Genomic DNA, 14,302 nt, shown 5'->3' on the forward strand with positions numbered 1-14,302 from the left:
CAAAAGGGCAAAACAGCAATTTTTTTGAAACGGCTATCGTATCAAGATGAAACTTCCGGGCTATCATTAGGGGGGTTGTTCAACTGACCAAAAGACAGCATGTACATGCTAATGATGTTATTAATGCTGCTGCTACTACTGTTACTACTAATACAACATTACTACTGCTACTACTTCTTTTGCTACCACCACTTCTACTATGATGCTAATACAATTAAGGGCAAGTGTATGAAGGTAAAAATTTGAGAGAATATCGAGGGGAAATTTGAACTTAATTTAAATGCACTTTGTGTAACCAGATTATCAAAAGGGCGTATCTTAAGAATGGATTTCGGATTTGATTTGGAATTTTCAGAGAATGCTTAAAGCGGAAGATCAGTTGACCAAAACACAATACGTGCCCGCTGCTATTAATACTGCTACCACTGTTACATTTACTACTACTAGCGCTACTACTCTAACTACTTCTTCTATTGCAACTACTTGTAAGGCTAAGAGCATTAATATGAAAATTTCAGGAAGTATATGAATATAAAGGTTATCAAAAGGACATATTGGCAATGTCATAGCAACGGCTAATTGTATTAAGTTGAAACTTCCGCCTTACAAGTTTGTCAGGGATACCGTAGTACTTGAGAATTTTCCAGAGTGTATCTCAATGGACAGAATCTAATGCTTTCTCGAAGTCTATGAAAATTAGGTATAGCTACTGTCTCAACTCGTTCGTCTCTTCTAACATCATTCGTAATGCAAAAATGAGATCTGCACAGGAGCGGTCCTTAAATGCTTGTCGATCATTGGCTGGATACGGGGCAGAACTATGAGGGCAAGAAGCTTTCCTGGAATAGAGAGCCAACTGATCCCTCTCCAGTTGTCGCACAGCATGGAGCTCTTCCGTTCTTCAGCTTCTTTGACGCTGAAATTATCTCAGTTTCTGTTGGAGGATAAGTGTCGATTTCAAGAATAAGCAAAAGAGTCTACGGTATATTGGAGGGATTGATCGGTTCTGGACGGTTTAAGGCACTTTAGAAATGGTTGGCCCAGACCTCTTCTATCTCTTTCTCTTCTGTGACTATTCTTCCGTTTTTGTCATAACAGGAACATCAGTTTTCGACACTCACCGATCATCTTGTTAGTGATCCTGTTGATCGTCTTTGAATCTCCTTTTTTTGCTGCCGTCATTGCTTCCGCTACCTTGTTCTTCAGGGAAGTCCTTTTTTCAGACCTCACACTTTTCTTACGAGCTTGTCCTTATCTCTATACACCTGCAGCTTCATCACTGCATCGTTATGGAACCCTGCTGAAACTAAATGTGGTTTCATAGTTTTTCTTTCATGGATTTTCTTTCGTGGAGTTTTATCAGAGATCTACCGGTTTTGTGTCTCTTTTTATGTCTAATCACTTCCTTTGCAACATCATTGAAAGTGTTGCTGATGCTACTTCATATGGTGTCCACGTCTCCTTCTCCTTCATCAAGATGTCTAAGAGCCTCAAATCTCTCGTGGAGACTCAAAAAGAACTTTATCCTGACTTATGGGTCAGCAAGCTTATCAGAATCGTATAGGGGCGTCAAGGGGTATGTCTTCTTTTTCGGGGCCTTTAGTTTGAGCACATTAGTGACAAAAAGACTGTGGTCTGAGCCAGTGTCAGCTCTTCTGAGTGTCCTTATGTCTTGGAGATTCGATCGCCATTTTTTGTTTACAAGAAAGTGGTTGATCTGATTTTTTGTTGCCGTCAAGGGAGATCCAAGTGCACTTGTGGATATTCTTGTGACAAAACTGTATTTCACCAATAAGGAGATCATTTGTGGAAGCACAGTCTGTAAGTACGGCTCCATTTTCATTTCGGTCGTCAAGACCATGTGGGCCAAGTACCTCTGAGCAGTAGGATCTATCGTTGCTTACTTTGGTGTTGAAGTCTCCAGCAAATATAACCATGTCTTGACGCGGTATATCCGTGGAGACTGAGTTAAGAGTGATATAGAAACGCTCTTTAACCATCTCATCAGCATCATTCGTCGGTGCATAACAGGCAGCTACTGCCACTTTAATGTGGTTTCTCTGGAACCTCGCAAACATTACTCTATCGTTGACAGGAGTCCAGCTGATGAGGGATTTCGCTGCCTTTTCGGACATTAACATTGCTACTCCTGCCTCTCGTTTCTTTTCGGGTCCATTGTAGATTATTGTTTGTCGTCATCTGAGGGGTTTTATTCTTCATCGGTATTTTAATCACTGATTGGTTTTGACGGGAGAGGGACGCCAATCCTCTGCCCAACCCTCCTTCTTTTTCCAGGCTTGGGACTGGCTGCACTTTTTACAGGCGGAGGTTAAACATATTTTAACAGAAACAAAAAACAAAACATTTCATTACAACTAATCCATTTGACAGAATTTCGCTTTGAAGATATGACTTGTTCGGAAACGAATAAGACGTTAAAACAATTTTTTTATATATGTTTTTGGAAGCCCAAAATTCAGAGTAAAATCACTGTTGACTGGGGTGTTGCCGAAAACTTTCTATAAGTAATTGGCGCTTGGCATCATAGGCAAGTCAAAAACTTCCGACAATAACGCGTTCTAAAACCTTTGAATCCAGAATGCAAGTTCAAGATGAGATAAGATATATTTTTCAACAAAAAAAAAAAAAAAAACAAACAAAACAATAAAACATTCAATAGTACAATTTCAAAACCAATTGAGGTAAAACACCCAGTATAAAACTCAATTTCAATTTCTAGTTTGACGATACTCTATAGGACTTGAGGTTGAGATGGTCTTTACTTTTCAATGCTCCATAACTTCACGCCGTTGAGAGGGTGAGGCTGGTTTGGCAGGAATCCAAGAAAAGGGGGGCATTGGCAAAATTCTTGGACTTGGTGGCTCTTCAAATCTGGCACCAGCATATGGTCTTTTTTTTGCTACAGCTTCTATTTTTACTTGGTTTTTTGCATTTGAAGTGTTAGCTCTGGCACTTTTTTCACCATTGGAAGTAGGCTTTGCTACTGAACAAGGCTTTGTATCGCTCCTCCACCAACTATCTGAAGAAGAGTGTTCGACAGAATTTTTCAGCGTTTTTGCTGCTCTATTTCTTGTGCATTTTTTTGAATTTGAGGTGCTGGCACTCTCTTCCTGATCAGCACTGGAAGCAGGCTCTTTCGTTGAGCATAGCTTTGTACCTTCCCGCAACCAATTACCAACGTCAAGAGATCCATTTGTTTTAACGCCAAGAGATCCATTTGTTTTAACACCAAGAGATCCATTTGTTTTAACGCCAAGAGATCCATTTGTTTTAACGCCACGAGATCCATTTGTTTTAACGCCAAGAGATCCATTTGTTTTAACGCCAAGAGATCCATTCGTTTTAACGCCTTTAACCACACCCATTGCATTTAAATTCACCGCGCAATGTGAAGGTGTATTATTGTCAGAATCTAGGGTATTTTGAAGGGTACCATTTGAAACTAGGACCTGACAATCATCTAATTTGCCTCGTCTGGTAGATATGCGCCTGTCATCACTGCGATCACGGGTTTTGTAGTAGTGTTTAAAATATTCTTTTTTGAAACCTTTCGTTCCATCTGGCCCTCTTGGTTGCCTAATTGCAATGACTCTGGGACCAGTATCTCTCTTTCCTACACGATACCATAAATTCTTCTCTTTCTCAAAATTTTCAGTTTTGCTTAGAACTTTAGTTGACATGATAGATTGTTTGCTTTGCACTAGCTTGATATTGATCAACTAATAAGGAAATCACTGGAAACAGTCATTAATATGCATTAGGTGACGTCATTTCTGGCGTTATTCAGTATCATTTTCTATCTTATCTGGTGATTCATAAAATCCATCTGCGATGACGTCATGCAAAAATAAATTGCTTTTCTTATTCGGTATTAATGCTACTAGCTGGCGTCGTAGATGACGTCATCGGGTGGGGAAGGGAGAGGGATGACGAGTCTGAACCCTTTTTTCCCCGAAATATTTCTTCGGCCGTTAAACTCGTGTTAAAAATGCAGGTAGGCTAAACAAATAAATTGTTTCATAAAAAAAATCAAAAACTATTTCTCCGACTTGTAAATTAGTTTGTACTATGCACGTTAAAAAAAAAAAAACAACAACAGCAAAAAGCTTATTATGGACCATTAGACAAAGTCTATGGGAGGCAAAATCGTTATTTTTTATTCTAGTGGTTGTAATAGAAACAGTGGGAGTTGTAGTAGTAGTTGTGATAATAATATAAAAATAGGGGCAGTAGTAGCACATAAGAAGTACTTGAAACTGCATGTATTTGAAATAATATATTGCATTTTTTCAACAAATTTTTGGGCAAGGACGAAAAACGAGCTCTACTACTGCTTGAGCGAGATCCTGAACGTACGCGTCGAATTTGAATTTTCTTAGTAAGTTTCTCAAGGATTTCATGGAACGTTCATATTAAGTGAACCTTGTACTTAGCTAAGAAGAAATTGAAGTATTCCCTATTGGTTAAATCTAAACAATTTTCATATATAGCAAATACTAATTTGTGCTAGTCCTTTTGTTTATTGGCGTGTTTTTACATTTCGTGTGTCACTTAATTCTTGTATTTCTCTGCTTAAATCGCCTCTAAGCTCGCATAATCTGTTCTATTTGAAAATTTCTCAGCAAGTTTTCAAGAAATGTTATGTAAAAATATAAACACCTCTGGTGTTTCCAATGATGCATGATATAATCGCCAACTAGATAATATTTTAAAAGAGTAAAGCTGACAACTTTGTCATAATATAGATGTTATCGAACGTATAAATTTGATTCTGCTTATCAATCGTTCATTGTAGTAAATTCGATTTTTTTTTTAGGTTATTCTAGAGTTCCTGTTTATGCTGAAGGGGACCCCAAGAAAATAGTCGGCATACTTTTTGCAAAGGATTTGGCTCTTTTAGATCCTGAAGACTTAGTACCTATCAATCGTTTCTGTCAAATGTATAAGCGCGAGCTGAATTTTGTGTTTGATTATGTGACTTTAGATGTTATGTTCAGAGACTTTAAAGAAGGTGAGTTTTTACATTGTGTTTCCAAGTACATTAATGAAGGTATAAGAAAAAAGGTATTCCTAGAGGTTGAGAGTGAGTGTGCCGTGAGTGGGGACGGGGGTAGACTGCCTACGTTGGTGGTGTAGCCTGGTTTTATTGCGCACCAAAAGTTGAACCAGTGATTGACATAGGAAAGAAAAGTTCACTCGACAAATCCCTCAAATCCGCCTGAAAACGCGAACTTATTAAGTCACTTCTCCATCTGTTTTTTCGTCTTTCTTTTTTTTCCAAGGCCACATTTAATTTCTATGTATCTGAAGGTTGGGTAAATTAAAATTGCCATTTTAATTGTTCATGTAAGAGTATTTTGAAGTATTAAAACTAACCCACTCCACATAAAAGTCCAACTTGGTTGTAAGAAAGATTTTGCAGAACAATCACCAGACATGACGACAGGAAAAAAGATTGTTAGGCGATCACTAACAACGCTTAATATAGTGATAACGAAACATGTCTTGGTCAAAGGAAAAAAAAAACACGCTAATATTTACTTAGTTTTATCCCTTAACGAGTTGAAATGTAATGATTTTCACCCATTTTAATGAGTATCCGACAGTATGTTCTGGTACATGTTGGCCTGGCATAAATTTAGGGATCCCCTCTCGCCAAAAAGGCTGGTTGGGCCTCACAGATTCCAAAAAGGCAGTACGACATGTATTTTCTTCTTACAGATTTATATGAAAAAAGGAAACACTGCTTCCCCCCCCCCTCATAGAGGATAAAACAGGTTCTCATCTCAGAGAGGCGTAATTAGAACACTAGCTCTTACTTCTTACCAAGGTTTGTTGAGATTTGATTGCTACTTCTTGCCTATGTCCGGATGAATATAATTCTGGCTCCCTCACCCTGAAGAGGAGGGATCACCATATGAATACCCAAAAGGATATTCAACACTAGCTTTTACTACTTATTTAGTGCGGCTGGAACTTGACCTTCACTTCTTGTAGATTTAGTGATGACGAAAAATCAATGAACCCCTTGACCTGTCTCCACAAATACTGGGTCAACTGGACTCCCAGAAAACACAAATAAGGCACTAATTCTTGCTCTACATTAAGTCGGGCTGAGACCTGATGGTGCCTTTTGGCAGATATGACAACAAGAGTTTAGTTCTGATGAGATTTGACAACCTTTTGCTGTAGTATTCTCAATGGATCCCCACTGCTTTCCCTCATAGAGGTTGGGTTATATAAGGGCTATGTGAGGTAATCTATTACACCTACTCTTGAGTTCCCCCAAATTTTGTTGAAATATATTAATCCCTTCTTGTAGATGTCTTAATAACAAGAATATAAACTTGCCCTAGTTACCTTGCTTAAAGAAGTTGGGTCCGGAAACGATCTCCATACTATCTATCTATCTATATATATAAAAATAAGTTGTCTGTCTGTGGATCAGGTGACGTCATGTTTCTGTGTCGACTGACGTCATGAAGTTAGTTGTCGTCATTTTTGCTATGACGGTGACGTCATTAATGGTATTTAAGACATGCGTTCACGGAAAAATGTTTAATTGTAAAATGACTGAAGAACCTACAATGGCAACAGCCGAGGAAGCTGCTCAAAGAGTATCCCAAAAAACTTGCTGCTGATAGAGAAAGTAAGAAAAGAAAGCGTGCCGAGGAATCACAAGAACAGCAAGAAAACAGGTTTGCAGCTGATAGAGAAAGTAAGAAAAGAAAGCGTGCCGAGGAATCACAAGAACAGCAAGAAAACAGGCTTGCGGCTAAAGAACGCAAAACCGCGCAGTTGGATGAAAATCCACCTGGAAAGCGAGAGTCAAAACATATCAAAACTGAAAATGATAGCGATGATGATTGGGTTTGGGATTGTGACTTGGATAAGGTCATCAATGCCTACCAGATTTAAGTTAAAAAACAAAGGTTCGGCGATATGTACTTCATAGTGACGCTGAAAAATAAAGAAGAAAAAAACTGAAAAAATGTAAAAAACTAAAAAAAAAAAAAGAAAAAACACCCTCAAAGAAAAATTACAGACTGGGACACCTGGACACAAGTCACGACCGGGAATATAAATGACGACTGGGACACAGGGACACAACTACAACGGGGACGCCGGGGGCACAGGCGGGATATATAATTGACGACTGAGACACAGGGATTGTTTGAATAGAAATTACAGACCGGGACACAAATGACGACCGGGACACAGGGACACAGGGAATATAAATGACGACCGGGACACTCAAAGAGAAATTACAAACTGGGACACCAGGACACAAATGACGACCGGGACACAGGGAATATAAATGCTATTTATACGCACAGACAATGGGACAGCGAAGAATGTTGTATATTCGCATGTTTTACGTAGTTAAAAGTATATATTTATATCTATCTCTCTTCACAGGTGGGACACAGGGACACAGCTACAATGGCGCGTAACTAATATGGCGCGTAACGACTTACGCGCGCGGGGGGGCTTGGGGGGGCGCGAAGCGCCCCACCAACTAGGTGTTGGGGTGGCGCGAAGCGCCACCCCAACAGCTAGTACTTTAATAATATTATTGCTATAGGAATTCACAAGCTCAGTAAGCCAGTTATTAAAATATCTGAACCTTTCTTCCCTCCTGGGTAAAATTTCGGGGTTCTACACAATTACCTAATGATTTGTCTGAGAAAAAAAAATTATAGTTAAGGCTAGGAACACTTGAGACTGCTATGATGGTTTAAAATGAGCCTTAATTTCTTTCCTAGGCTCGAAAGGTCACATGGCGTTCGTTCAACGAGTGAATAGTGAAGGAGAGGGTGATCCATTCTATGAAACCATAGGGCTGATTACCCTTGAAGATGTAATTGAAGAGCTGATCCAATCAGAAATCATAGATGAAACTGATGTTTGGGGTAAGTGTTTTGTCTGAAAGTTATCGGAAGCCTCTTTGGTGAAGATAATGCAGAGTAAACATCACGTAACAAAATGTCAAACAGATAAATAAAACAAATTCATGATGTTGAAGCATTGTGATTGCCTTAGTGAGAGATACAATAGCATGATTCTCAAAGTGCAAAAGGGGCATATCCACTTCAGGGGGCATAGAGCGGTAGCCTCAATATCTATGTAGTCGTTTCAATGTCAATTATTCGATTGTATGACTATTGTCTTAACTATTATCAGCTGTGTTTTTTGTATAAAACGGTGAAAAGAAGGTTTATAGGGACTACCTCTGCTTGTAGGATGTTCAACTTGACAGCTAATCGTTGAATAAAGCTCTTCGATACCTTTTCATGCGTCCAACCTTCCTGATAATAATAATATTTTCCCTATATTTTTCATAGTTTTATTTAACGGATCAGTTGGCGTGGTCTGTTGCTTTTCTTAATTTTAGATAAACAGGTGTTAAAGCCAACGTTTTCAAATTCGAAATTTTGCTGTGATCAGAGGTAACACCCCGTCTCCTTCCTCCCTGCCTGCAGCTTTGCTCTGGGACCTATCTAACATTGAGCCCCAGGATATAGATAATGTGTTTTATTTCATGCTAGAGAATTACTCGAGCTGCTAACCTTACAACTTCGAATGGTATATAGGCTGAATCTTTATTGCAAAAAGTACTCTTTGCAGCAAAATTATAATTCTAAACCTAGCGTAAATTTTCTTTTAGTTTCGTGGGTTGGATGCTTCCAGCCTAAGCGCATCAATTGCAAACATTGATGATGTTGGACTTACAAGTACTAAATTGCATCCTTCTTAAGATCAGACGATTCTAGTTAATCATTGATCGTAACATTGATTAGTCACATTGGGTTCAAGATTGAAATGTGCCCGCCATTTTAATATTCCCAGTCGGATTAATTTGAGCTGTAAACCCCATAGTAAGGACTTCAAGTAAGGCACAAATAGTAAACGATTCTAAGCAATTTTTTTAATCGCTCACGTTTTTGTTTTATCAATTGGCATGTAATGGAAACGACTTACTTCGTCAACTGTCAGAGTGATCAAGAAAATCTTGTAAAATAGTGTCAGGACCATTTATGAATCTAGGATTTAGTTAAGTGAATCTTAGAATTTTAAGACCTTAATTTTTACAGTAGGAGTTATATTAATTTATTTTCAAAAACCAGAAACAAAATCAATCGGTAGCACACCAAAAGCATCGCTCGCGAGGCCGAACTACTAACTAAAAAGACAAATTACAACGAATATACGGTAGGAGGAAATCTTCAATCTGGATTTTAATATTCCCTTTTTAAGGTATTTTATAAGTTTTTCAGGCAAATTCCGTGACGAAGATAGGCTGGGTATAAAAAAGGGAGATTTTCAAGTGTTGTGAGATGGTTAGGGGTCTCCATTCTTTTATAAGCTCTGTTTTCCATCCCTATACCCGGGGAGAAACCCTGTTTGCTTGACGTCATAGTGATATTGAGATGCACCTTCCACCTGTTGTTCCTTGTACTTGCTGCAGGACCCGGTGTTTTCCGCATCACCTTGTTCCTGAAATATAATATTTTCTTGGAACTAAAAATTTTTCTAACGAGAATCGTGATTGCACTGGATTTTAGTTAATTTATGAACCTTCGGGTTTTTTTTTTCTTGGGCTTATTTTTTATAGTTATGGTAATTTAAGGCATAAATATTTAATGGATTGTAAGTAATAGGCTTGAGGTTGCTTTTGCAGGACATTGACTCTTGTTGATGGGAGCGTGTCGCCAAGTGCAGAAAACCACGTAGCGATCAAAGTGGGCACAAGCTTGCTCAAACCTTTCGTTCTACTGGAGGCCTCGGGGCCTTTGTCTTGTCCGGTTTTAAGCCGACTCAAATGCTTTATGTAGCATTTAGAAGAAGTTATTAGACCCTTACCTGCACTTTGCCGTGAGTCTGGGGAGCTTACGGTTAAACAAATTCCCAGGAAACCTGAATTTCCAATGCCAGGTGATGAGGAAAATGCCTGGTCCTGCGGTAAGTAAGTGCTGGCGCGACCCGCTACTTTTCTGGAGATCATAACAATTTCAGAAGTTAAAATAATATGAAAGTTGCAATGTGGAACTGAATAACGTAGAAAGAACAATTTAAAGTTTATTTATACTGGTAGGAAGGATGGGTACATAGGCAGGGAGTGGGGCTCCTTATAAATCAATAGTACTCAGGGAAGTTTTTAAGTCTTCCTTTGGTTAGGAACGTTGTAATAATAGAATTCTAGTTCCTCACTTTTTGGCCGAAAGTGCAAGGTATCAAGGTATCAATCGGTAGTGACTCATATGAATTTTACATACAGTTACAGGAACAAATAGACAATATCCCATGTAGAAGTATGGTATTTTACTAGAGGATTTTAATGCTTTGGTTTGTACTAATAGGGATAGGTGGTATCCTAGCCTAGATAAATTTGTTGCAGAAAAGAGAGATAGCAATGGTAATAAACTGCTACAATTTTGTAGTTACAATAACCTATTTGTAACCAATATGGAATTTCGTCATAGAATATCCCGAAAGTTAACATAGTTTCCACATCATGGGGAAATAGTCAACTTTATTGATAATGTTGTCGTAAATGAAAGACTAGCAGGAAGGATGTAGGAAACTCGGGTATATAGAAGTGCTGCTATTGATGTTAAAAGTAAAGATCACAATATAGTATGATATGAAGTTAATATAAAGCTGAAATTTAGAAAGATTAACTACCTTCGGACTAGATATGACATTAATAGATTCCAGGATGAGAATTATGAGAAGAAGAACACTTGAATATAAAACTGAAGAGTTTGGGATTCGACAACGTAAAAGATGGATGAAAAGCTTTAGGAAAATAATTTGCGAAGTAGTAGAGGGTGTCTTTTGGAAGAAATTTAAAAACGCAGCTAAGAATGTTAACGAAACAGCCTTAAGCTCGGTAGAAAAGAGTTTTGTTCAAGGAGTTTCTGGGTGATAGATCTTGCGAAAACAAAAGGAAAGTAAGGGAAGTAGAGGAGACGTCAAAAGTGTGAATTAAGCAAGATGGGGAAGGGACCCATTGATAAAAGTACTGAGGATCTTTAAGGCCCAGTCAGGTGGCACAGTAGTAAGATTTGGTTTTGGCACGTCAAAAAATTGAAAGGAAGTAGTCTAGACTTGCCTTAGTTAAAGTCAGGAACTGGGCTTTGGTGTTGAAGACAGATGGACACAAAATTTTGGGAATGTATTGAACCGTGATAAACTAGTAGGATATGATGCAGACAAATATGATTTTTTGTGACAATTTCGAAGGGAATAAAGACTTAGTTTGAAAGAAGGAGTTAGAGACAGCGCTAAAAGGATTGCAAAAAAATATGCCATCCAGTGTCGATAGCGTGGTAAATATGTTTTGAAATGTGGAAGGTGATAAGAGTGAGCGCGGTAATTACAGTGGCATTTGCTTGACATCTACAGGAAGCAAATTAATTGGAAAGATGGTACCTATCATACTGTTTAGTCCTTAGTTTTATAGATTATTAACAGGTATTAGATTTAGCTGCGAGAAAACCTTTGGTGAGAAACAGTCTTTACATGGTATACCAGATAAGTGCATTGAAGTGGATATTGCTGCGGCGCTGCTTTTGTGTTGGATTAGGAGTTAAACATGGTTGTGTCCAAGTTTATATGTACTATTTTGATGGCCTTTGCCACATGGAACATAGCAAAGGCTATAGGAGAACATAGTATCAATTAGGAAGGTAAAACTCTCCTTGACTTTGACTATGCAGGATTTAAACGTCCTAGGTAGAAATGCTTATATAACAAGTTTGGAGGCTCTGAGACTTCAGGGTGCAAGAATATTTATGAAAATTAATGTTAAGAAGACTAAGTCGCTTAGACTAGGAATAAATGAGGGTGAAGAGGCGATGTTAGGTAGCGAGAAAATCGATCAAGTCGATCAGGTAAGTTTAACTTACCTGGGCAGTAATATTAACGAAGATGGTGGCTGAAGTGAAGATGTAAAAAGTAGAATAGCCAGGCGCAGGGTGTCTTTTGTAGTTGAAATAGTTTGAAAATATGAATATTAATCTTCGGACTAAGATTTAAATGTTGCAAGTTGCGGAAGTAAAATTGGCTACATATGAATCTAAAACGTGAACACTTTGAAAACCCGAGAAAGATCTGTTGAATGTTTTCCGGCGGAACTTTCTAAGAATCGTCTTTGGCACTTCCTTGATTGACTTGACAAAAAAAATATGGTTCGATCCGGATTTCTAGGCTGTGATGAAAGAAAGGTTAAGAAAATGCTAGGCCACATTCTACGGATGAAGGATGACAACTTGCCAAAGATTGTGCTCTTTGGCCATTCATATGGGACCAAAAGAGAAGCAAGTCATCCAAGGAGGGTATGGGAAAGAGGTCATTAGGAGGGATTTCAAGTAAATTAGAACTATATGACATTAGATAGATGCTTTGAACAGGTCGAAATGGCGGAGAAATGTGCGTAGTTGTGTTGGTATCAGGTGGCTTGTGGCTGCAGACTTTTTTAGTAGGTGTAGTAGATTGTTTCAGAGCTGGAATGTTTCAGAGTCAAAATATAATGCAGATTTGGCTGACTTGCTAAGATTTCGGGGGGGGGGGGGTATTCTTGATTAAAATGAAGACTGCAGGGTCCTTTATCACTTTTAGTGAAACTATGGCGCAAATTTTGCTGACTGGCTCGGATTTTGGGAGGAGGGATTCAAATAAACTGCACATATTTTTGATTGATATGAACAATACAGGGCACTTTATGAAAAAAAAACCTGTAAAGACATTTTACAAGAGCCCAGGCCTGAAGTAAATTCTGCCCTCGTTGTGTACGCGTATGAACGAGAACGAATTTGGATTTACTGTTTGGATTTTACAAGCTTTTTTTAATACGTCTCATCTTGTTAGTGCCTCTTGAAAAATTCTTATTTAAGAAATTTATTTCATATTTGGGAGGTTGTGTTTCTAACTAGAAATAAGAACGAATAGCTCGCCAGAATCAATATGGGGAAGCATGAACACCTATTAAAACATAGATACATCCTTGATGCTAAGTGCAGCAGAAAGGGCGTAAGAAAGTTTAGAACACGTTTCTTTAGACCGAAATATAGCAATTTTTTATTTAATTTTCTAGAAGACAACAGACACAAAAAGAGACTTCTGGCTAAGAATGTTGAAGATTTTCCATTTAATGCTCAGAAAAAAGACCAGATATTTTTCGTGAATCCACAGCTGCAATTGGCTGCATTTCAGTTTTTATCTAACAGTAAGTACCTTGTCTTGTATTACCCTTTCTGTCCTATCTTGAAAAAAAATGTATAAACAACAAAATTGGTTTCTCCAAGAGAAAAAGAGAGAGAAAAGGTCCTGATAACACTTAGGTCCCAACCTCAACTGACGTTTCATGGTTGATTTGGTAAAATCTGATTGTGAGTGGGCCTTAGTCTTCTTTAACTAATACCTCTTGTGGTAACCTGATGATATTAAGTCAAAACTTCAATCATTTGGATTTATCTCTCTGAGTAAAAGGAAAAGCAAAGGTCCCCTCTCAGAAAGACTGTCACAGCCAGGGATTCATTCATGTTTTCGTGTCAATTATTGCCGTTCCTTTTCGTGGATTTACCTTTTCCCCACGAATTTGCCGTGTAATTTGGGCCGGGGATGGTTCAATTGCTGACCGCAGAAAGAGAACCTGTCTGCTGAAAAAACATCCATAAGGTCTAAGAAAATTATTTTCTGCCGGCAGTTTTTAAATTACAAATTTACTACATTATGTTCCCAGCATTGACTGCGGAGATCGTTCAGTTAATTATTAGATAAAAATTATTTCAAAATTTTATCAGGTTTTAAATATTTTCTTTTTTCTCAACGGGACATTTCTTTTCATCAGTTAATGTAATTTTTTGGATAAGCAGACATGGGTATGTGTCTGTAAAAATGCATGGCCTGCATCTGATGTTGTAACCAATGTTAAAACTCTAAAAACTTTTCTGCTCGCAAAGCTTTATCATGCTCGTGGTGTCAACGTTATATCGTCGTGCCCTAAACAAAAGGCTGTATGTTTCCATAATTTTATATCGGAGAGATGAAAATTGTAAAGAATTTTTTGCGTTTAAGCTTTCTTAGGACCAAACCTTTACTCTCCAATAGAAGAGCAGAAAGTGAAGAGGCTGAAAGCATTTGAGAAAAATATTCACAAATTTTCCAGGAAAACCTTTTTTGCCGAATACAATATAAAATGTTTGATATAAAATGACAATTTTTGTACCATTATGAGATTACGTTTCATCCATCTCCTGAATCGCATTCTCGAAAT

General features: G+C 38.1%; 1 protein-coding gene across 2 annotated transcripts in view; it reads left to right on the forward strand.

Moving 5' to 3' along the window:
- LOC136024986 (unextended protein-like) overlaps positions 1–14,302 on the forward strand; it is a gene marked incomplete at its 3' end in the record, with an annotated part of 99,349 nt that overhangs the window by 52,064 nt on the left and 32,983 nt on the right. For both annotated transcript variants that reach the window (XR_010616991.1, XM_065700597.1), the window contains 3 exon segments: positions 4,838–5,032; positions 7,788–7,934; positions 13,121–13,252. Coding sequence is in view for 1 of the 2 variants with exons in the window: in XM_065700597.1 (XP_065556669.1) it covers positions 4,838–5,032; positions 7,788–7,934; positions 13,121–13,252 (474 nt within the window).

This window comes from Artemia franciscana, chromosome 3, assembly GCF_032884065.1.
Source record: "Artemia franciscana chromosome 3, ASM3288406v1, whole genome shotgun sequence".
Classification (NCBI taxonomy): domain Eukaryota; kingdom Metazoa; phylum Arthropoda; class Branchiopoda; order Anostraca; family Artemiidae; genus Artemia; species Artemia franciscana.